The following is a 24,826-nucleotide window of genomic DNA, read 5'->3' on the forward strand; positions in this document are numbered from 1 at the left end:
TACAAAGCTATTGTGACCCGCTTTTGATATTCAAATTATTGGAACTTACTGGCCTGTGAATAGTAAATTAATTTGCATGAGCAGTAGCAGAGTTCCATGTAGACTTGGAAGGTTGTGTGCTGGACAATGTGTGGGCTATACAAGTCTCCAGGCTATGCCAGCTCGCATTACCCACAAATTGCCCAGTGACAAGACTGCACAGATGTTCCAGGAATATAAAGGCTTGAGAGGGGTTTCATGTAATGAAATATAACCTGATTCAAGGTATCGTCAGACAAATGCATCCAGCACCTCAGCTCTGGATACTTTATTGCCCGTCAGACAGGCTAGATGATGGGTTTGTCGATTTGGAATGTATTTACATCAAGTGGGTTATCTCATACTGCCCCATCTCCTCTGCATGGTTGTATTGCACTAAGACCACCCTCCCTTCAAGTTTTTTACTTTTCCCATTCTTACTGTCTTGGCTGGTGGAGGTGCAGCTTTGGGGTAGTGTCTGGTGTGGGCGCAGGAGGAGTATGAGGCAATGCATTAGCATGTTCCTTGGGTCAATGTTGCCTGGCTGGAAAAGTGTAATAGTATTTATTACCCCCCTGAAAAGAGTTTATGGGCCCTCAATGACAAATGTGTTGAATTTGACTAATTATTCTACAAAGGATGTGGCTCTGCGGGAGGGAGTGAGCTGGGTCTTTTGTTAACCTTGATGTCTTATAGGCCTCTTTAATTTCTGGGTTTCCCACTAACAGTCAAGCCAGGGCAGTTGGTCAGGATGGTCATGGGGGTCTTATTCCTAGGTATTGACCACAGCTGTAGTGGTCGTCCCACTAGCCTGTGACTATTGCTTGAGTTTTTGGAGCTTTAATGTGACCAAGGCCTTTTCTCTAGCAGCTTGTGCTTGTTGTTTTCTGAACGGTCTGTGCTAACCCGTTGCATCCACTATAGCACTGGGAGAAGCTTGTATGAATTACAATGATAGTATGGTCAAATTAATCAAGCACACACATTGTTTGTTTGAAATAAAAATCATGTTTTTCTACATTAGGCAAAATTCCACCAAACGCTACATTGATTTTTGAGATTGAACTTTACGCTGTGAGCAAGGGACCTCGAAGTGTCGAAGCATTTAACAACATCGATCTGGACAGCGACCGAAAACTCTCACGGGATGAGGTACAGTATTATCAGACATTTTGCAAGAAATAATAATTACATTTTATTCAAACCATAGTTAACACGGACGCCGAAGCATTTGAAATGAACTTCTTAAGTCATACATCGGTTGGGTGATAATAATTGCATGAAAATGTTCTATGTAGATCGCTTTGGAGAAAGCGCAGTATAAATAACAGATTATTCTCATTAAGTGAGTGACCTGAATTGCTATTCCCGCTGCTCAATACCATAAGATTGTCTTTGGGATTGGCCAACGTTCCTCTTTTAAAAGACATCTTTTAGGGTTGTTTGAGGGGTGTGCACTAACATCTGGATTAACATGAATGCCTCCTTATCTAAGGTTTCTTTGCTTTCAGCTTTAAAATGGGCTTGGTCCTAGTCTAGAGTGACTGTTTATCTCTCGGTTCCGTCACTAATGGACTTAGATAAACTCTTACATATCTTCCAGATGAGTTTGATCCTTGGCTGCAATATAAAAATAGATTTCTGTATATTTGAAAAACTGCCTATGGCAGATGAACACCTCTACCATTTCATTGTAGGGTCACACGGTAGCCTGTGTAGGGACGTGAGTATAGATCTCTCATACAACTGTAGCTGCACCTGGTTTCTGAGAGTAGTCGGCTGGTAAACAGGCTGTCGCAGAGAAACAGCAGTGAGATATGGGCCAAACACTGGGCAAGGGCACCACCCTCACCACTATCCTGTACTTTGGGCTCAGTGGATGTAAATTTACATCTGTGACCTCATTTACCGGCATTGAAAGTAGGGTGTAATCCAAAACCAGGACATACATGAAGACCGCCTATTTCATTTAGGAAATACAGGACAATGACAGAAGACTCTGCAAGCAGTGAGAATATGGGTGCCCAGTGATTGAACATTGGACACCTGAAAGTCTGCCCCCCTGCGAATGTGACATCAGGTGAATAGAAGTGTACTGGGTCAGAAAGGGCATTTTGTGCCTTCCCTGTGGTTGCCTTGAACAAGGGAAGCCCTAAAATAGAAAATGGCAGCGGGCAGTCTTCAAAGAACACATTGGAGGAGCATGGCTTGCAGCGCAGTCGATGCGGACACTCTGCTAATGGCCTTTGTATGAAGCCCATCGTTTAAATGGATTATATGGTGCTTCCCGTTTTGTGGTGCAGCACGAACACTCCACAATAAAGATGCAGACTGGTGAGGAGTGATTGTGCAGCCTTGATGGATGGGGATGCCAGAGTATGCAAGGATCGCCACTGCCCTGCGGCCACCTCAGCGTTATTCCAAGATGGCACCGCAGCATATCTAGCCGAGCCCCCTGGTGGCAACCAAGCACAAGCATCTGAAAAACAAGCTGATTCTGTTCTCACCGATTTAAGCAGATCCGAGGCGGCAGGCGGGGAGCCTGCACCTCTTTCTCTCCTTGTCGGGATGAATCAGATCCAAGGGGTTAATCAGATCCAAGGCAGCAGGCGGGGAGCCTGCACCTCTTTCTCTCCATGCCGCGCTCTTTCCTCTGGTGGGCTCTGCAGCACCACTGCGGTGGCCTGCAGCCGTGGCAATCCCGGGGCTGGAGATCATGTTTGTAGCCCGGTGGCTTGGATCCCAAGGGAGACGAGGAGTCACGGTGGCACCATTATCCCACGACAGAATCTCGCTATGCAGCAAGGCGCAGGAAGCGGCTGGAGAGCAGAAGCTGGCAATAGATAACAACCCACAGGTGCGTGGAGCTGCACCCCACTGCCCCTATCAACAGCTTACCTAATACCCCTGTGCTGTGGGTTGCTTCACAGGGGCCTAAGGGCCATCTACGTACAATCTGATGCCTCCAACTAGGAACTCTCACTGCAGATCTCTGCAATCAATGCCCACAAGACCTTGAGGTGATAAGGTAACCTCCTATCCCCCAGGCATCTGGAGACCTTTAGTGGTTGGGGCAATTGGATAATCATTACAGCTTGGGCAGGCCTAGCATCGCTGCAGTGGGAATCCCCAGCGACACGAATCATCATGTCAAAACACTCTAAGGCCCAAAAAAACACAGACATCTCCACCATGCTGCTGCCTGCAGATAAAGAAAGAAGCTAGACCTGGTAAAATCTCCACCCTGGGCCCGGACGGCCCAACGGGTCAACTAGCTACTAAGGAGAATATTCAATCCTTCATGCTGGACATTAAAGCAGAATTCCGGAACTGCATGTCCGAGATTTCCACCAAATTAGAGTGTATAGATCAAAGAGTGGTGGATATGGAACAAAGATTGGGGGACACGGAGGAAAAAGTCTGGGATGACGCAACTACTCTGCGGGATGTTCAACAAAAAATCTGATCTCTGGAGAGCAGGAACGAGAGCCTGGAATACAAACAGGAGGACATGGAGAACAGGGCTCAAAGAAATAATCTGCGTATTAGAGGAGTGCCATCATCGGTCCCAGACCAGGCCCTAACTGAGTATATAGGGGATTTCTTTCAAACTCTCTTGCCACATATTGACAACACAATGCTCCTACTGGACCACACTCATAGATTGCGTATCCACAGGGGGTTGGTACCTGAGTATCCTATGGATGTGATCACTCGGGTCCACTTCATCACTACTGAGCAAGAGATATTGGACCTTATTACGACCCTGGTGGTACGGGGTTAACGGTGCCGTAAAAGGTGCCGGCGCCGTTAACCCCGTACCGCCTCATTACGAGGTCCCCTCGCGGGAAACGGTAAGCACGCCTGGGAAAACCAGGCGTGCTTACCGGGTCCCGCGAGGGGAAGAGGGAGCAAACAATGGGCCAACTCGTAATGGCCCGTTGTTTGCTCCCTCTCCCATTCCCATTCAGCCCTATAGGGGCTGAAATGGGAATGGGAAAGGACCGGGCCTGGGTCCTTGGAGGGAGGAATTACTGGGCCTTCTGAACTCGGAATGGCCCGGTAATTCCTCATTCTGTGGACCCGGACGCGATTTCGGCAGCAGCCATGCCGCCAATAGCGGCATGGCTACCGCCGAGGTCGTAATGAGGGCCCTTGACCGTGGGTAGTAACCGGGATGAGCTGATTTTTCAGGACCTAGCAACTGCTACAATTCAAAAACGTAGAGCTCTCCGGCCACTAACTTTATTCTTGCGTGACCAGAACATCAAGTACCGCTAGCTATTTCACACTTCCTTACAGTTCAGATTCAAGGGGATCTCACGAACAATCGTTTGCTTGGAGGATGCGGAGGGGATCATGAACCCCTCTTCACCAAACAAGGAAGATGGCTCCCTGTCTGGAATTCTCGTGGGAGCTGAGAGCATCAAACCAGAGACGCAGCACGCCACCTGGTCGAGAGTCCATAAAGATCATAATCCCGGGAAACCACCTCTACACACCAAACCCATAGCTGCGCTAGCGCTAAGGGGAGTTCCTATCGGTGTCTAAAGTTCCAGCAGCTGGCACCGGGAAAGCACCAAGCAACACTGAGTTCTAGATTAGCGTCATCCGGCCCATGCCTGGCCTCAAGTGTGATGTCACCTGATGGACATTGGGGCGACTTGCCCTACATTTGTAATAGCTCTATGTTTTGGAGTTCCTTCTGGTGGTTCTATTTATGTTGTCGGTCATTTGTTCCTTCGTTCAGTTAGAACTTTGGTTGGAACATGACGCCGGACACATTCTAGCCCTGGGTGGTGGCTGAGAGTCACCTAACATCCCTCCACCGCCATGGAAGAGGACATCATGGGAGATTCTACAATACCTCAGCAAAATGTGGGCTTTGTATCACTGAACGTAAAAGGTTTGAACTCCCAGTGAAACGAAAGTCTGTCCTGAGATGGCTGAGAGATTTGGAGGGATCAGTGATTTTCTTGCAAAAAACCCACCTCCTTCCTGGGGACTATATTTGCCTTCGGAGAAGAGACTTCCCCAAACAATTGTTGACCTCTGGTGGGACCAAAATGGGGGGAATGGCAATCCTATTGGTGAAGGGCACCCAGTTTGAGGAACTGGACACCATACGAGACCGGGGGGATGTTATATTGGAGTGAAGGGAATGCTGTTGGGACAGTTGTATTCTCTTATCTCGATCTACGCCCTTAATGAAGGTCAAGACCGTTTCTTCAGGGAGCTAGAGACGCCCCTCCTTCCCTTCCTGGTGGGCCAGGTCATTATTGGGGGAGACTTTAACGGGGTTCCCCACCCCAACAAGGACAACACGCATGACCCCTCTTCCAAATACTTCAAGATCGCCTTGAGCATTCTCCACTTTTTCAAATCCTTGGAAGCGGTGGACTCTTGGAGAGTATTACATCCAGACGAGCGGGACTTTACTTTTTTCTCCCAGGTCCTTCACTCCACCTCCCGTATATATCTGATCTTAGTATCCGCCCCAATTTATGCGATTCATTGACAGAGTGGCTATTGCCCCCAGGGTCCTCTCCGACCATGCCCCGGTCCTCCTGCAAGTTAGAGCTTGGGATCCAGCCCCATCTTCCAGACCGCAATGGCACCGGCATGACACGATTTGAAAAGATAAGGCTCTGAGAGATGGAGTAGCAAAAGCAATATGGGACTATTTCCAGGAGAACCCTACTGAATGTACGTCCCCAGCTACGACATGGGATGCCATGAAGGCAGTTATTAAGTGAGTTTTAATAGCCCACACGGCAGCTTATCATAAGTGTAAAAACAGACCCGAGCCCAATTAGAACAAGACAATTCAAAGATTGAGGGTAAATATAAGAGAGGTTGGTCCTCTAAACTCCACTTAGCCCTTCAAATTACCAGAAACAAACTGGAGGCCCTTTATGCCAAAGAGACAGCCCATTCCCTGTTAATGACCAAACAAGTATATTATGCCAAAAGCAATAAGGCCAACCAATTCCTGGCGAAGATATTAGCCCAATCCAAAAAACGCAATACTATTATAGGCCTTAAGCATCAGCAAGGGGTAACACAATATGGGGAACAGATTAAACTACAGTTAGCAAAGGCTCACCTGTTGGAAACAATAACAGCACCGGTTCGGTTAGCTCAGGACCAAAAAGGGTACATTGAAGGAGCCACTTTACCACACCTTCCCCCGGCGGACATAGAAGCTTTAGAAGCCCAAATTCAGCAAGAAGAGGTTGATGTGGTAATTAGATCCTTGAAGTCCAGAGCTGACGGGTCCTCAACAAAATTGTATACACTCTTTAGCAGCCAGTTGCTTTCCCCTCTGACGGCCCTCTTCAACTTTTTCAGAGAAGTGGGTAATATAACTCCCTCTATGAAAACCTCCACCACTATCCTACTATTGAAACCGTGGAAAGACCCACAGGAATGTGCCTCTTATAGACCAATCTCCCTGTTAAACATTAATGCTAATATTTACTCGAAAGTACTGGCAAATCGCTTAGTTCCACTTCTCCCAGCGTTGATCGATGCAGATCAACCAGGATTTGTTCTGGGAAGGAAGACTGGGGATAACATTAAGCAAGCCCTGAATTTGATAGAGACAACCACTATGAACAAGGGAAAATTAGCCCTTCTGGCTCTAGATGCCACTAAGGCTTTTGACAAGGTGAATTGGTCCTTTATGCACTCAACCTTGGAGGCTTTTCATTTTGGGCTTGTTTTAGAAGGATGATTTCAACCAACTATATTTCCCCAAATCCAGTACACCGGGTAAACCGGGAACAATCATCCCCGGTTCCCCTCACGTCTGAAATGTGACAGGGTTTTGCTCTCTCTGGCCTCTTGTTCCTTGAAATCCAAGGGTTTATGGTTCGGGGCTCTCCTCACAAGGTATCTCTCTATGGTGACAATGTGTTACTCTCAATAACTAATATTCGGCCCTTACACCAAGCAGCCCTTGATGAGCTCCGGTCTTTTGGTCAAGTAGCGGGTTTATCAAAATTAATTATGAGAAATAAGTGGCATTGGGGTGGGACTGTCCCCGCAGGATGTCCTCTCCTTTCAATCCCTCTGTCCATTCCGATGGGATACCAAATCTGTTGAATACTTGGGGGTTTGGATCATGGCTTTTCCTAAAGACCTATTTGCAGGTAACGCCCCCCTCTTTAAAACGCTAGAAAAAGATCTAGAAAAATTGGTGAATCAGGAGATTTCATTGATGGGTCGCATTACGGGAGTTAAAATGAACTTATTCCCTCGCCTTCTTTGTCTCTGTTCGTCCCTCCCGCTGGAAATCCTGAAAAACGTATTAGACCGTCTCCAACATAAGACCCTGGGATTTATCTGGAGGGGCAAGAAGTCTAGGATCCTTAGAAAGGTGATGATGGGAGGCACCCGGTTGGGAGGACTAGGGGTGCCTAACTTACACAAATATGTGCAGGCTGCACAAATATCACACCTTCTAACGTGGATGTCCCTATCTCTCCTACCGAAATGGGATGAGACTGAACAATCGAAACTCTCTCTCCCCCTTTGTTTTTTGCCCTTCATCCCCCACACTGTACGAAAACAATGGCATATTTGCTCCCATCAGCAAAGGTTACCATGAAGTTGTGGGATGGGGCCCTGAAACTGAAAAAGATTCCTAGAGGCATGGGCCCACTTTCCCCTGGCATGCATCCAGAAGCCTTTAGAAACTGGACGTGAGGAGGTCTTCAAACACTGATCCAGCTATTCGAAGGGGATCAACCACGTTCGTTTGAGGAATGTAAAATTGCATTCCAACTCTCAGAGTCAGACAGATTCTCACATGCTTAGCTACGGCACTGGATCACACACCCAGAGACAAGACAAAATGCTACACAAGCTCTGAGTCCAATTGAATTAACTGCCCTGGACGGTCCACGGCCTGGAGGGTCTCCAAACTGGATAAACTCCTGAGGAATGACATGCTAACTGGTCGCCATCTTACATGAGCCGCTGGGAAACAGACTTAGGCCACCGCTGGAAGATAAATTATGGCTAGATATTTGGGCTAGAAACCACTCCTCCTCCAGATGCGTAACCAACAACGAATGAACCTTAAAACTTCTATTGGGCCGGTATTATTCCCCAGTACTGATACACCACTTTCAGTCATCAATTCTACCCACTTTCTGGCGAAATTGCGGGGCACAAGGTTCATATTTCCACATGTGGTGGGATTGACCAATTATTCACTCCTTCTGGGAAAGCATTGTTGCTATCATAGAATCCATCACTGGCATCAAACTTCCGAATTGCGCTGAAACTCTCCTCTTGGGAGTCCCAAAGGAAGAGAAATATCCTAAATCTGGGGAGCGGGCGAAACTACTAACACAACGATTGCTGGACGCACGCATTACGATTATCCACCTCTGGAAATCTGCAGAGGGGCCAGATCTTTCCTTATGGTGGATTAAAGTATGGGATGTACTGGTGGCGGAAAAGGTTACTGCTGCAAAGGAGGGAAAATTTCACCAATTTCTGAACATATGGGCTCCCTTATTGGACTACGATCAGTTACCCAGCGTTAACATTTAAACCCAGCTTGGCTAGACTCTACCTGTGATCTAGGGAGACCAAGTAATGTTTGACTTTCCTGGGAAGGTGATATATGCAGGGTTTGGGGGGTCTTTCTCTTTTGTTGTCCATCCAGATATGTGCAAACAGGACTACTTATGTTGAATAATTTAACTTGCATTCACGTGATTCACTGTAATGTTTTCCATGTCTCCAACCAATTAATAAAATTATAGTTTAAACCGAAAAACACATTGGAGCCCCATTGGCTTCAAAAAGGTACATTGGAGTACCAATGCATACAACTGCAATAAAACTATTCCATAAAACCAATGTAGGGTTACATAAACCTCCTAGGGCAAAAATGGGGTGTCTCAGAGGCACCCCTTGTACTGGGCGTCTTATGGGGTTACCCAATGCCATATACTTTCAGTAAGGTAAAAAGGGTTGCAATGGTGGGGCAAGGGTGGTGGGGGCTCCAGGAGACATCCATCCAGCCACCAAAAATAAGCCAGTGATCCAATTATGATAATTAAGGGAAACAAAGTAAAATGGTGAAGGGTCCTAAAAAGTAGCCTTAGAATCCCCAGGAATAGGAATTATGTTTTAGCACTTCTTAAGGTCGATGACAAGCATGAGGCCAAGGCAAAACCTTGCACGCCCTCGAGCCCCGGGTCATAAGCCTAAGACTTCTCAAGAGTCTTTGAGTACTCGACAAGATGAGAAATCGTCGAAGAAACAGTTGAGTCGAGGGTCGAGTCCCTCCAAGCACAAGTCCAAGGACAAAGCGTCAATACCATTGATGCCACAGGCGTTGACACCGTCAGCGCTATCGACGCTGATCCAAAAAACATCAATGCCGACTGTGCATTCATTAACACCTTTGCCTCAAAAAAGTCAGGGAAAAGAAAAGGGTTTTAAACCTCTTCCTAAAAAGGTTTTTTGTAGATCATTAACCTCAATATATGACGGCTATGACACTTCAGATGAAACCCCTCCATGTGGTCTTCCATTGGATAACCCTGGTATTCATAAAGATACCAATGTCCCTGAATGCTTCAATGCAGAAGAGACCAGGGTTAGGGACATGACACCCTACAGACAGCTAGTGGGGTAGACACCTCTCCAGAACTAGATTTTGGGAAACTGGATCCGGCTGATCATGAAGATGCAGAATACAGAAGCCTAATGTCCAGAGGTGTAGAGTTCCTAGGATGGAGTAGGCCAGCTCCTTCATTTGAGCAAGACAACCTTACAGATTTATTAGACAAAGGTCCTCAATATGAGTGTATACTACCATTTTATGTGGCACCCCAAAAATGGGTTGTGGCAAACTGGGAGGCTCCAGAGTCCAGCCCTGCAGTAAATAAAATAAAAATCTCACAAAAAATACAGGACATCCAGTAGTTAACCTGGTTACCTGTCAATATATCCGACTCTGGAAGGTCTAGTAGTGCAAGCAGCTACTTTCGCCTCTAAGCAAGCTGCGTATCCAACCATACCCCCTGATAAGGATGATAAACTTGTTGATTCATTGGTAAAGCAAGTCTTTTCTGCTAGCAGCATGGCTTTAAAGTCTGCTAACTCTACATGTGCACTTGAAAAATTCACATTTACCCTGTGGGACTGCATAGTGATGGCGGCTGATCACAGCCCTGAAGGTGAGGAAAGAGACGGCTTCTTGAACCTGATAAGAGATGGTAAGGAGGCTATCAGGTATGGGCACTGCTGACCGCGTCAACAGGGCCATGGTGACAAGCACTGTCATACGCAGATTTGCGTGGTTGAGGAAGTCGGGGTTTGCACCTGATGTACAATCTAGATTCCTCAACATGCCTTTTGACGGATCACACTTATTTGGTGTCATGATGCCTACCCCCAGAGTACCAGGCCAGGCCCAGCACCCCCGGGAGCAGGCATCACGCCCCCGGGTAAAAGCCCAGCGGCCCTTTATAGGGGCTCTTTGGACTCTGTCCTGGCGCCGTTGGCGCCAGGCTCATATTGGACATCAGTCCTGGCACCATAGGCGCCAGGCTCATAAGGGGAAGTGTTTGGTGCACTTACCTGAAGCAGACCATGCTGCACACTCACCTGATGCAGACCATGCTGCATGAAGAACCAAGCCAAATGAGGCTTAGGAGGGACTATTTTTCTGAGGGAACTATTTTGTTACTTGGGTGGGGCTGTGGAAGAATACTCACCTGGAACTTCTTCCAAGGCTATTTAAGCCACGCCCGGACAGCCACACGTGCTTTGCGTTGTTCTGCAACCTAGCAGCTGAACGTTCACAGTGTCAGCTCCTGCACCTGGACTCCAGCCACGCCCGCCTCGAACCTGGAACACCTGTAAGGAAAGAAGACAAGAGAAAGGTGAAAACCAAGAACTTATTCAACCTTCTTACCTGCATCCGGAATCTTCACACCAGCATTCCTGAAGGAGGACTTCCATTTAAAAGCACCGCGTTGCTCGCTGCAGCGCCGCGCTTCACTCACCTGTTCCCGAGACGCCGCCCGGCTCCATCGCGGCTCTCAGCACCAGTCGCCACATCTCTACACCTAGGGGAGAGAAGAAGAGACAAAAGGTGAGCAAGGGAACACAAGAGGAAGGCCGAATTTTCAGCCATATTACTTACCGGCTTTTCTTGGTGAACCATTCCACATCTCGGGTCGGCGCCGCATCTTTGGCAGGTACCGCACCCCGGCCCCTATGGGGAAAGGACAAAAGACATTACTGGGGAATTATAAAGACATTTAGAGGGGTCGCCCTCATCACTAACTCACCTGATTTTACCACCGACAATTTAACCCCTCAACGCATCGCCTTGGTTCTGCACCTGAAATAAAGGACAGATCACAGCTTAGTAGAAACAACATAAAAGGAGGCTCACACTTGAACTTTAGCATCTTCATACTTACGGTGTATCGCTCAGAAAAGTCAAGTGGATTTGCCAGCGCCATTCTGAAAACCAGTGAAGTAACTGGACGAACGCGCGCCCCTGCACCAGAAGCAGGATGGAGAGTTCATCCTTCCAAACCATAAGGTGAGCTTAAACCGGGGGGTTTTGGAGGAAGTCAGAGGAGAACGAAGGGGGGAAGGGGGGAGCAAGCACACTATTCAGCAGACAGTTAATCCCCTTTCTCATCTGCAGAAGGATATTCCTATGGGCCAGACAAGCAAGATTTGAGGGTCCTGTTTAATCGGTGGTCCGAATTCTGCGCATCACGCTTGAAGAGGCCACAGCAACCCAGACCAGACCAGCGCCTCCATGGGAGCCAGGTGAGCGTTACATTTGGTAATAAGACTGACGAAAGCCTTGAGAAGCTGCAGACCTCAAAGGCGACAGCCAAGTCACTAGGTGCTGCTATCAGGCAGCCACATTCTTTTCACCCCAGCGGATCATCATGAAGGAGTAGGTCCTTTCGCTACTATTCCTCAGTTGGAAGAGCGAGAGGACAGGCTGGTCACAGGGGTCAAAGAAGATTCCCTCATGGTGGACGAGGGAGAAGTGCAAAGCCCACCCAAGCAGCAGTGTCTTTATCATCAGCCGCTGCTTCAGTGCCTCAAAACTTCTCTGAGGTCTTCACTCACGACACCCCGGTGGGAGGTACGCTGTCACAGCATCTGAAAGAATGGCAAGGTATTACTTCAGATGCCTGGGCACTGGGAACAGTAGCCCAAGGTTACTGCCTCCCCTTCACAGAGAGACCTCAGGATCATCCACCTGGAAGCCATTCGCGAAATGTTCCAGATCCATTCCTGTTGCAGGAAATGTTGACCCTGCTAGAGAAAGGTGCTGTAGAACCATTACCTGTCATGCAAAGGAACAAAGGATGGTATTCTCCCCATGTCCTAATCCTCAAGATGGACGGAGGACTGAGACCTATCTTGGACTTGAGATACTTGAACAAGTTCCTCAGGAAGGAGAAGTTCAAGATGGTCACACTTTCTCAGATTCTTCAGGGCTTCAAGGTGCTTACTTTCATGTGGCAATCCATCACAAGCACAGGAAGTACCTGAGGTTCTCTGTTGGCGGTTCTCATTATCAGTTTCGAGTTCTGCCATTCGGGCGGACCGGAGGCCTGAGGGTTTTCACAAAGCTGATGGCAGTGGTGGCAGCGAATCTCAGGAGAAGGGGGATTCACGTCTACCCCTACCTGGATGATGGGTTGATCAGGGCACGTTCACCCCAACAAGCCCTGGAACATCTCAGCGTAACCTGGCACGCCCTTCACAGACTGGGCTTCTCCCTCAATTACAAGAAGTCCCACATGATACCATCTCAAGGACACCAGTTCATTGGCGCAGTCCTGGATGCATCCATGGGGAAAGCCTCACTACCAGAGGTGAGGGCTCCACACCTTCTGCAGATGGTAACCAAATTCCAAAATGCCCAGCGTCTTCCGGCCTTCGACTTTTTGAGCTTGCTCGGCCCCATGGCATCCTTCATTTTCCTGGTGCCAGATATTCGCCTGAGAATGAGATCCCTTCAATGGGCTCTCATGGCACAGTGGTCTCAATTCTCAGGCAGGACGTCAGATCTACTTCAGGTTCCGAACAGGGTCGCTCAGGATCTTCTGTGGTATGCCTGCGAGGACCACATTCTGAAGGGAGAACCTTTTTGGCAACCATGGCCGGAGATAACGCACGCCTCACTCACGGGGCGGGGAGCACATACCAACAATATGACAATCAGTGGTCGCTGGTCTCCATTGAGTCTAGACTTTTGGAGTTGAGGGCAATCAGACTGGCACTGAAGGCCTTTCTGCCCTCTGTACCAGGAAAGAATGTCCTGATAATGACGGACAACACAGTGGCCCTGTACTACCTCAACAAGAGAGGAGGTCTAGGGTCACTACCACTGTGCAGAGAGCTCTGGTTCTGGGCAAAATTCAAGAAGGAATCTCCCTATCGACAGTTCACCTAGCCGAGGTAGAGAACAAAGCAGTGGACGCTCTGATCAGGCAGAGCACTGTTTCCCACAAGTGGGAACTAGCTCAGGAAGTCCTTCAAGAGATCTTCACGTTTTGGGGAACCCATCAAGTGGACATGTTCACGACCAGTGTCAACTGGAAGTGAAAACAGTTCTGCTCCAGGGAACTTCCCCCAAGAGGAGCTATAGGAGATGTGTTTGTAGTGGACTGGGAGTTTCCACTCCTGTATGCGTTTCCTCCAGTCCCCGTCATTCCTCTAGTCATCAGGAGGTTGAGAAAGTTCGGGAAGCCCATGATCCTTATTGCCCCGGATTGGGCCAGGAGGACGTGGCACCTGGACCTTCTTGAAATGTCCATCTGCCCTCCAATATGTGTTCCACAAAGAATTTGAATTTTGAATTATTTATAATGCGCACAAAACAAACTTAATCGAATCCTGGCGCAGGTGGAACAATAGGCTAAGTAGCGTAGAAAAATTCAGCCAAATATCTATTAATGGCAATGAAATTCACCAAAGGAACAAGTGAGAGCAACAACTATTTAAATAAAAAGGTCTTTAGACCTGCTTGAAAAGTCGATAGGGAGTTTGCCCTTCTTAATTTCAGTGGAATGTTATTCCACTATCTTGGTCTGGCAGCTGAAAAACTGAAATCTCCTCTGGAGACACAGTTCATCCAGGGGAATGGTAAGCAGACATTGATCTTCCGACCTTAAAGGCCGGGTGGGATAATAACGCTTCAGTTTGTTTGTTAGATAGATTGGTGCCAACCCATTAAGGCATTTGATCACCAAACACCCTATTTTGAATGTTATGCGTTCCTCTACCGCTAACCAATGTAGAGAGCCATGGACGCCTGAAGTTGAGGTGTTTTTAGATACACCAAATACCAATCTTACTCCAGCATTTTGAATCTTTTGTAAGCGATAAATCTGTTTGGCTGGGGCTCTAGCCAAAAGTCCATTACAATAATCTAGTTTAGAATTGATCAGAGCTCCCACCACTGAAGCACGTCGGTGTCAGGTACATAGGGGAGTGCCTATTGAAGAAGACGAATATTATAAAAAACTGACTTTACCTTAGCGAAGACTTGGCCACTGCAACCCAGGTCACTCTGCCAAACACAGCTGAGATTTTTAACCTTGGTAGCGTATTTGAGACTAGACCCCAGGAAATGAGGTGGTGGAGGGCTGCTTTTCCCTTAAAGCAGGTGTTTGGGTCCAAATAAAATAACCTCTGTTTTTTTGGGGTTAAGTTGCAACCAATCTTTTACCATCCAAAGCCCAATTTCCCCCAAGCACTTGCCCACCAAGACAAGGGCGTCTTCCACATCATCAAGCCTGATGTGCAACTGTGTGTCCTCAGTGTATGAGTGGAATCTATGGTGGCATTTCTCCAAAATATCCATTAGTGAGCAGAGGTAAATATTGTTTAGGAGAGGGGAAAGTGCCGATCCCTGTGGAACGCCACAACACTGAAGGAGGATTTCAGATAGGAATCCTACCACCTGTACACATTGTTTGTGCCCAGTAAGGAATGAGGTAAACCAGTCCAAGACACAATAATCTACATTCACAATGTGATCTAGCAGCATGCCATGGTCCACAGTGTCAAAGGCGGCGGATAGGTCAAGCATTACAAGCAGGGAGAGCTTACCTGCATCCCCTGCCTGCAACATCTCGTCCCATACCGCTATCAGTGCTGTCTCAGTCCCATGCTTGGGGCGAAAGCCGGACTGCAGCGGGTGGAGAAGACCATTATCTTCAATATATTTCTGAAACTGGCTTGTGACCACCTTTTCCCACACTTTTCCCTGCCAAGGAAGGCCAGCAATGGGACAATAGTTGTTGTAGTCCTCCGGGTCGAGACTAGCCCTTTCTAATAACGGGGAAACAGCTAACAGTTTCAGACAATCAGGGACTACACCCTGAGTTAATGATGTTTTAACAAACTTGGTCATAAACGGGGTAAGTTCTAAAGAGAGTCGCTTAGCAACAAGAGCAGGAATTGGAAAGAGAGAGTCGTTTGTAGGTTTTAATTGCAGCAGGAGGCTACAGATGTCATCCTCTACTACATGTTTAAAGCTAAACTGAGCTGTCTCAGTCGTTACACTCTCCGGCGCTCTGATAGTTTCTTTACTTGTATTTACAGCATCCAAATGAGGTATAGAATCTGGTTCTCTACAGCGCCTAACATTATTTTGGATGTTCAAAATGTTATCTTTAAAAACATATTCAGCCCATTGGCATAGTTTGCAGATGAAATCTTTGCAGGGGTGTTTATATTAGGATTGACAAAATTGGCAAATGTTTTAAATAACTCTTGTGGGTGATTTGCCGCTGCTGTGATTTTTTTGGTAAAAAAATTTGATTTTGCTCTAAAAACTGCTTTTTTTTCGAGGACCTTGTCTCGTGAGAGGAGGGTTGGGTTCTCCAAGACACTCCGCCTTCAAGCATGGTTTCTGAGAGGCTGAGGTACAAGGATTGGGATTTCCCAGATGATGTAATGGTGATTTTGCTTTCGGCCAGAAGGCTAGCAACAAAATCCCTATGCTGCTGCCGCTGGAACAAGTTCTGCAGCTCGTGGATGGAGAAAGATGTGGACCCTTTTCAATGCGATACACCTACAGTGTTATTGTTTCTGCTGCATTTGGTAAATCTGGGGCCCCATATTGGAACAGTCAAGGGTTATCTTACAGCGCTTTCCATATTCAAGCGCACATCAGAGGAGGCATCCCACTTCAAAATACCCTTAATAACTCAATTTCTTAAAGATCCCACAAATGGGTTTCATCCTACACCTTTCCAAATCCCAATTTGGGACCTTAATTTGGTTTTAAAGTTTTTGATGTGTACTCCCTTCGAGCCACTCCATACCTGCCCTTTAAGGTTGCTAACTTACAAAACTATTTTGTTAGTAGCGATAGCATCAGCCCACAGGGTGAGTGAATTGCAGACCTTATCACGTAGACCTGCATTTACCACCTTTTATAAGGATAACGTTGTCCTTAAGGTCAAACCCTCTTTTCTACCTAACATTGTATCGGATTACCATTTAGCACAGAAAATTGTGCCTCCAGCCTTCTATCCTCCACCTCATCCTGATAAGGAAGAGGAAAGATTTCATAGACTTGATCCAAGGAGCGCTCTAAGATTTTATATTTCAAGAATGGCAAAGTTAGGACAGCACAACCAACTTTTCATTGGTTATACAGGACACAAACTAGGTCTGTCATTTATCAAACAAACTCTATCCAGATGGATCATATTGGCTATTTCGGAGTGCTACAGGCTAGCTGGGAAAGATCCCCTAAGAGGCTTAAGGGCATTCCACTAGGGGCATGGCAACTTCCTCTGCCCTTCAGAGGGGAGTTCCGATCAGTGATATCTGCGAGGCAGCTACCTGGTCCACCAGCCACACGTTTACAAAAAAATGATTGTCAAGACAGCACTAAAAAAGAGGGAAGATGTGGGAAGGCAGTTCAATGTTTCATTCTTGACAAACATTAACCCCTCAAATTCATACTCCCTCCTCCAAAGAACTTAATACCGCTTTGTGAGTCTATCATAAGATGAGGAATACGTGGGCAGACACAATCCATTTGAAGAACTAGTTACTTACCCCTGGTAACGTTCTTTCGACTGGATGTTCCTCCCAAGTATTCCTAGTTGTTCACAGCTTGAGATACTCACGGATGTATATTTGCTAGCCTGTATTTGGCCTGCAATATCATATACGCGTATACAGACCGGCCAGACTCATTTGCTTGGACGAATCCCTAGCTCATTCTCCTCTACATGTACGCCCGACCTCCTGCTCCGGTCGACTAGCTAGTTCGTACCATACACCTATGGCGAATGTGCGGGGTGTCCTTTACACCATGGCGATTTTGTTACCGCTGCTCAACACTAATGCATGCAAAAAAAAACTCTCTTGCACCTGTCTAGAACAGCGTATCCGCTAATTACCATAGACCTTAAGAGTAACCTTCACTCTTCCTCGACGTTCCACTGGCCAGTGCACACTGCCCCTAAGCCTATTCTGAATCTACCCTGTTCCACCACCTTCAGGAATGAGCTCCTCCCGTATCACTACAAAAAGCCCTACACACTACAAGATCCCCCGGCCCAACTCCATACACATCAATACTGGCTGTTCTTACACACACATTCCTAAATTACCACAAACATCCTCGCCTAGCACCCTTTATCACGGCCACGGCCGGAAGTTCTGCATGTTAAAGGGGCCCTTATCAATGCCAGATCTTTAATTGCATATACTATAGATATAGCAGACCTTATAATTTCCAACAAATTAGACTTCTTAGCAGTCACAGAAACGTGGCTACATCCAGAAGCAGGGCCTTTCCTCATGCTAGCAGTCCCGGAATACTTTGGTATCATCAGAGCTGACAGAACCACGAGCAGAGGGGGTGGAGTTGCTAGCATTGTCAAAAATACTCTGGGCATCTGAGAATGTGACAGTTTCCTCTTCCCCTCTGGAGAACCCTTCTCCGTTAAACTCCTCTCTCATCTGCGCGTACACTTCTTATCCATATTCTGTACAGACCACCTGGCCTGATTTCCTCCTTCGAAGAAGACATCACCTGCCTTCTCTCTCAGAACACCAAACTGTGCTCCCAAATTATGCTTTTGTGCAATATGAATTTAGGCCTCCATGATAATCTAGACACTAACGCCCTAGCCTTAGAAAATGCTATCACAGAACTAGGCTCTTCACTGCATATCTCAGATCCAACACACTGCAAAGGCAGAACCCTAGACTGGGTAGCAGATTTAAACTGTAATACAAACATTCTCTCAAACTCTCTGTGTGCTTGGTCAGACCATAATGTCATCTCCTTCCAGATACATGACCTTAGACAACCTATCCTCAAGGATCACCAAGCCCTTCGCAGCCTTAACCAGAAATAACTGTCTAATCCCTCTAGAGAGCATACTCCCCCTAATTCAACCATCACTAACCAACGGAAGGTCACCAAGCCAGACCCATCCAAACTAGTGGAAATTAGAATCAGAATCTACTCAATGCCCTTGACCAACTAGCCCCACTTAAACTTAGGAAAGCCAAACACTTGCACATCTTAACAAATGGTTCACCTCCCAGCTGAGGTCTTTGCGTAAAATCAAAAGAGGTGCAGAAGCGACCTTGAAAAAAAACCTGTCGGCTCCGAGCAAGTAAAATTTCACCATTGTCCCTGATGTCTATAAAACTGGAAAACGAAAGGTGAGAGCTTCAATAACAGAATCCACAATGCCAAATACATTACCAAGGAGTTCTTCACTATCCTTAAAGAGCTGGAGTCACCTATCTCCCCGCCAGACTCATGCAATAGACGCCCTCTGGTGTGCCAACATTCAGAAGGCCTTATTGGACAAAATTGCATTACTACAAGCCAAAATTGAAGCAAAAAGAACTTGTCTGGCTGCCATGGTGAAACCTAGTGACCTAGTTGCATCACCGCCCAAACACAGCTCTCACAACCACACGACTCCCAGTCACGTCAATCTCTTTGATTTTACCCCAGTCACATTGAAAGAGGTAGAATCCATCATTGCAAGCCTTATGCCGTCCAGGTGCCAAGGAGATATTTGCCCTTTCTCAATTATGACAGAGGGAGCCAAAGAAGGTGCCCCTTTTATCACTTCCTTTATCAACTCCTCATTTGCCTCTTGCACCATCCCCAAAAATCTCAAAGATGCCTGGGTCATGCTCCTCATCAAAAAGCCTAACCTCCACCCGAATATTCCCACCAATTTCAGACTGATCACCACAGTGCCTTTTCTTCTAAAAATACTAGATAAAGCAGCCTACATTCAGATACAAAACCATCTCGAAGCCAATAATCGTCTAGGCCTCTGGCAATCTGGGTTCAGACCCAGACACAGAACCGAGACAGCCCTCTTAGATTTAAAAATCCAAATGGATGAGGCGAGAGACAATGGAAAGCCGGCCCTGCTCCTCCTACTTGACCTGTCAGCTGCTTTCGACTTAGTCGACCACAATATATTAACCAATCATCTCACCACAGCTGCCTCTTTCTCCACCAAAGTCGCAGCTTGGGTCAATTCCTTCCTCTCTGACAGATCTATGAGGGCTTTTTCCCCAAATGCTTATGCAGAACCGTCTCCAATCACATGTTGAGTCCCGCAAGGTTCATGTGTTTCCCTCACCCTTTATAACATTTTCATAAAGATCCTGTTTGACCACCTAGATGACGTTGGCGTATCTTACACTAATTACACAGATGATACGCAAATTCTCATCACACTTCCAGGTTCCTACCACTCAGACCCAATACTCCTAAATGAAATCTACAGTAAATTCCAAGCTTGGATGGCTAAGCACGGGCTATGTCTGAATGACCACAAGACCAAGCTTCTGCTCATTGTTTCTAAGCTAAGAATCAATAAACTAGGTCCCCAATACTCCTCCTTCAATATCGACAGGAACAACATCAAAGTCGATAAGGAATCCAAAACTCTAGGTTTCTACTTGGACCCTTCCCTATCACTCCACAGACAATTTAATGCCACATCATCTTCAACAGCCTACACATCCAAATTAATAAATGAATGTAGACCATTCCTGTACATCAGTAGATGTATCACCCTGGCAAGAGCCCTTATACTTTCCAAACTGGACAATTGCAATCCTTTATACCTTGGCACCAGCCAGAGAAACCTTCACAAGTTACAAGTATTGCAAAAGAACGCCCTCAGAACAGCCTTAAACATTCCTCATTCCAACCCTCTCTCACAAATCCAACGGAATACTAACTGGCTCCCTATTCAAGACAGGAGCACCTTCAGAACCCTAATGATCCCCCACAAGTTCCTAAATAACTCAGCCCCTAAGTACCTGATCGACAAATTCTCCAGAAAGGAATCCACTAGACCCACTGCCTCAACATCCCTAAATCCAAACTGACTAAAGCCGGAGGAACTAGTTTCCCAGTGCTAGCAGCCAAGCCTTGGAATACCTTGCCCCCGGCCCTAAGGACAGAACCTTTGTTCCTACCCTTCCGGAATAAGGTAAAGTCATGGCGTTTCTCCCAGTCTAATTAAATGCCACAACTGAATGAACCATGAAACCAGAATCTGCCCTTAGCCTAGATATGTATCAACAGGCGACCCCTTGAGGGTTCCACCTCAATACTGTTCCAGCTATGATATGAACCCTGTATATGTCCCCAATGAACTTGCAACTTGATTAGTCTCACAAGTCAAAGATCTGTGCTCTACACTGGACTTTCTCGCCTCCTTTCTCTACACCTATCCTGGTATCTGCCTGCTTAGCTAGAACACCACGTGCATTGGATAAGAATATTACCTATGTCTGAATCTTAATGATCTTGTTTTAATCTTATGACTTGATCTGTGCCAGTAACACAAGTCCAACACCTGGTTTCTGTATTGCACTGTGCCTGCCACTTCTCGTTGCACCTATCCTTGTAATCCTACCTCATTGTCCTTGTTGTTTTGTAACCATTGTTGTATATCCATGTAAAAGCGCCCAGATACCTCCGGGTGCGGCGCGCTATATAAGCAAATAAACTAAAACTAAACTAAATTTATCGCCCTCCCAACCTAGTCCACTGTAAAGTTTCCGAGCTTTGGACTTTACGCTCTTTCAAGGCCTGATAATAAAAGGCACTTGTCAATGGCGGTAATTCTGCATATGGGTGGCAAAAAAACAGAACTGAAGCCAACGGGCGCTACGTGTGATAATTGAACTTGACGATGACGTCAACCGAGATGGAGGCCCTTGAGGGACAGTGGGTCGACTGTCTCGACGCACAGTGACCTCTGCCAAGAAGAAACATTTTTCCAAAGCAGTTGAAGCCGGAAACGAAGATATCATAAGATGAGGAATACATGGCAGGAACATCTAGTCGAAAGAACGTTATCAGGGGTAAGTAACTTGTTCTTCTGTGAACTAGCTGCTTGCACATCTTCTCCCCAGCTGGGGTGACATCAGATGAATGGGGGGAGGGGTTTGAAATATGTTCAAACTGCACTGGTATCATTTGTAGAAAATTGTTATATATAAATGTTTTAACGCTAAATATATCTGAAGGGGGAAACATGTCAGCTTTTAGAGTATCTAAAACGGTTGGCTTTGCTCATGCTTATTTTAGCAGTGCTGCCACACTCAAGGCAGAAACAGAAATGCAATAGGTGTGAAACTCCACAAAAAAGAAATTGTGAATGAACTGTGCAAATCCATAACGAGAAGCAGCAGAAGTAGGAATTCAATTTATAGTCAAATGCCTTTGTCTCAAGAATATTACATTTTTCTCAGTTGCAAAAGTTTGGTTGTTGTTAAATTGTGCTATATTGTACTTCAGCTTTATTTGGCTGCTCATATTTTGCTCACTCAACGTTTTGCACAGATCTCTTTTCCAGAACATTTGCTAGTTCCTTTTCCAAATTTGAGTAAAGTGTCTTGCATCCCAAGTGGTATGCCCGGGCACTCTCAAAATCTATCTCATGCATGGCGAGTTAGATTGTACATTCACAAACATATCCATATTAGAAACAGATGTCCCCTACAGGGAGCTACAGAACACACACCTATATATATATGTATATATGTAGTGATCTTCACAGGTTTATTCTAGAGTGTAAAAGATAGGAAAGAAAATAAATTATAGCATAACACAGCAGGGCCTGCTCAGCTTTGGGCTTTGAGCATTGCCAAAAATGCTCCCCACTTCAAAAGCCACAGTCCTCACTCCTAAGCAGTAGATGTTCACCACCTGGGTCAATTGATCTCTCAACCTGGAGGGATATCCTAGCAGGTTCTCAGCTGGGATTAGATAATGGCTTACAGGAAGGGGATGCAACTCAACCCAGGATGCTGTAGCTGATGAACACGGTTTACACTGATCTGTCTGTGCAGCTCTGTGCATGGACGCATGCCAGGTGTCCGTAAATCTGAAACATCTCTACTGTCGGACACGTAAAACACTGCTTATGGGGTTCATTTGTTCTGAGATTGAGACACCTGCCTAGGCTCTGGAAATAACGATGTAGCCTTGTTGTTCCAATTCATAAAGCAGATTTCTCTCTGGCAAACATGTGGCCCTGAGGTAACTTGTAATTGTAATGGCTTACTTGTAAAGCGCTTATACACAAGTGAAGTGCTTCAAAGACCTTCAAGGCGGGAAGGGAACAAGGGAATATAGTCATTATTCTCAGGGTTTGAAGATTCCAAATGCGCAAACAAAATAACTAGCATACTAGGCGAGGCATTTCTGCTAGTGCAAGTGCATGAAAGGAAGGAATGAGAGAAGGGGGTGGGAGGGATAGAAGGAAAAGAGCATACAGTCAATAAACTACTGTCAAGTGCAAGTGCATGACAAAGAGTTGGGAAAGAAGGGGAGCAAGGGAAAAGGATATACAGAGAACGTTCAGAATGATTGGTGGTTGGTCATCACTAATGTGCCTATGCACAAGTATTTCAGGCACAACCAAGCTAGGGAGGGGAGACAGAGGTAGAAAAGGACAGACACACTTGCTAGGCCTAATACATTCAAGGTCGTTCAAGTGTGCAGACAGGAAGTGCGAGGGAGGGGGACAAGTGCGCCCAGTCCGGCAGGGGCATGGGTTAAGTGCAGATTGGTTGTTAAACTGTTCAACTCTGGGGGATCCTCCATATACCACTTCCACAGGCCACCACATGATGGAGCAGGTGGCATTCCCTGGCACCTAGAATTCTATGCCCCCCCCTCTGGTGGTGACAAATTAACTTGTCACACAGACATAAATTAGAAAAGAAATTAGCAGATAAAATAAACACATTCAAAAAGACACCAATAAGCAGCAATATTCCATATTCATAATATCGCAATTTTTCATTGACCAAAAAGATATATGCAATCCAGCACTCAGTGTTGCATAAATTATCATGTGATTTCTGCTTGGGTATATGGTATCACTAAATAGCATAACATTGGACAATTGTTGAAATAGTTTAATATATCTGCATTTGGGCTCTTAAGTTCTTTGGTGGGTGGCGTATTTTTGTATACAGTCCCAGATATAATCCATTGTTCCATTAGAGAGAGCATGTTCAGATAAAGTTCTCACCAAATAATATTTGACAATTTTTATTTACAGTTAAATAATTACCTGACAGAAGAATTTCTGAGGGATGGAAAACCACAAGACCAATCCGTCCATGAGAGGATTATAAAGGATATCTTTCTAAAGAATGACCGTGATGGAGACGGTTTCATTTCCGCCGGGGAGTACAATGTCTATCAACACGATGAATTATAATAAATGAATCCCTGTTTGTAAAAGTCTCCTCTTCTGCATTTCAAATTTAAAGAATCTTGAGAACTACTCAGTGATTTTCATTTTTTGTGATTCATTTTATTTATAAAACTATTGAAAATATCCTATGTCTGTTTGTTAATTGTAAGGTATTACAGTTGATCAAAAAAAGGACATTTTGAAAAGGCTCAGTGGTATTTCTACTCCTCTGGTTACCCTCTACCCATATTGCAATGGTAAATTCCAAACAGCAAAGGCAAAAATCGCCATGCAAATGGGAGTGAGGGAGGAGCAAGACCGACCCCAGTTCTCTTCGGCCCTGCGCTCCAGGGAATGAGCCGGTGCAGGCTGAGGGAGTTTGATTCCAAGACAATTTTGAAAATAATGGGCTCAAATGATGCATTTTAGAGACCATTTTTGCTAAGAAATTGATTAAAAAGCTGTAAAACCTACAGGCATTTCTGAAGGAAAACCTGCAATATTTAAAAATGTACAAATGCTGAGTCTGAAAATCATTTAGGTTCCCATCTGAAAATTGTGGCTTTGATAGAAACACTGCACAGTTCTCCAGCATGGGGTCTGGCATGGATTCACATCCTCATGAATATTCCCCATCATCAGGCTGGGAATCCTCGTTAAAAGATAAAACAGTTTCACTTTCCCTTACAAACTGTATTTCTCCTTTAAACCAATCACTGTTCTGCATCATACTGCCCCCATCCAATAACAGTCCTCTTCCTAAGCCCCTCCTCTGGAAGCCATCTTCAGATTTTTACTGCACGCTTCATTGTTGGGTGTCCTCGAGCTTGCTCTGCAATCTACTTTTATGTTTTTCTGTGTTTTCAATGGCAAAGGGTTCTATTTTTGTTCCGAAATAGCCTGTGTGCTCTCTTCTCCATCTGGCAACAGCGGGGATCCATTGTCGGGGATTTCAGCATCCCTCAAGGGTGAAGATCATCAAAGATTCCAGAAGGCCATCGGGCCTACTTCGTGCCCTCTAACCATGACGGAGGAGAAGAAGGAAGGAAGAG

At 46.0% G+C, this 24,826-nt stretch overlaps 1 protein-coding gene across 1 annotated transcript in view; it reads left to right on the forward strand.

The window, feature by feature from the left end:
* FKBP7 (FKBP prolyl isomerase 7) overlaps positions 1-23,918 on the forward strand; it is a 137,783-nt gene extending 113,865 nt beyond the window's left edge. Inside the window, exons 3-4 of the mRNA XM_069616105.1 lie at positions 1,043-1,170; positions 23,637-23,918. Of these exons, the coding sequence (XP_069472206.1) occupies positions 1,043-1,170; positions 23,637-23,798 (290 nt within the window). The 3' untranslated portion in view covers positions 23,799-23,918. The remainder of the gene's footprint in view (positions 1-1,042; positions 1,171-23,636) is intronic.
* Positions 23,919-24,826: the final 908 nt, after the last annotated feature.

Source organism: Ambystoma mexicanum, chromosome 9 (assembly GCF_040938575.1).
Source record: "Ambystoma mexicanum isolate Mex_15411 chromosome 9, UKY_AmexF1_1, whole genome shotgun sequence".
Classification (NCBI taxonomy): Eukaryota; Metazoa; Chordata; class Amphibia; order Caudata; family Ambystomatidae; genus Ambystoma; species Ambystoma mexicanum.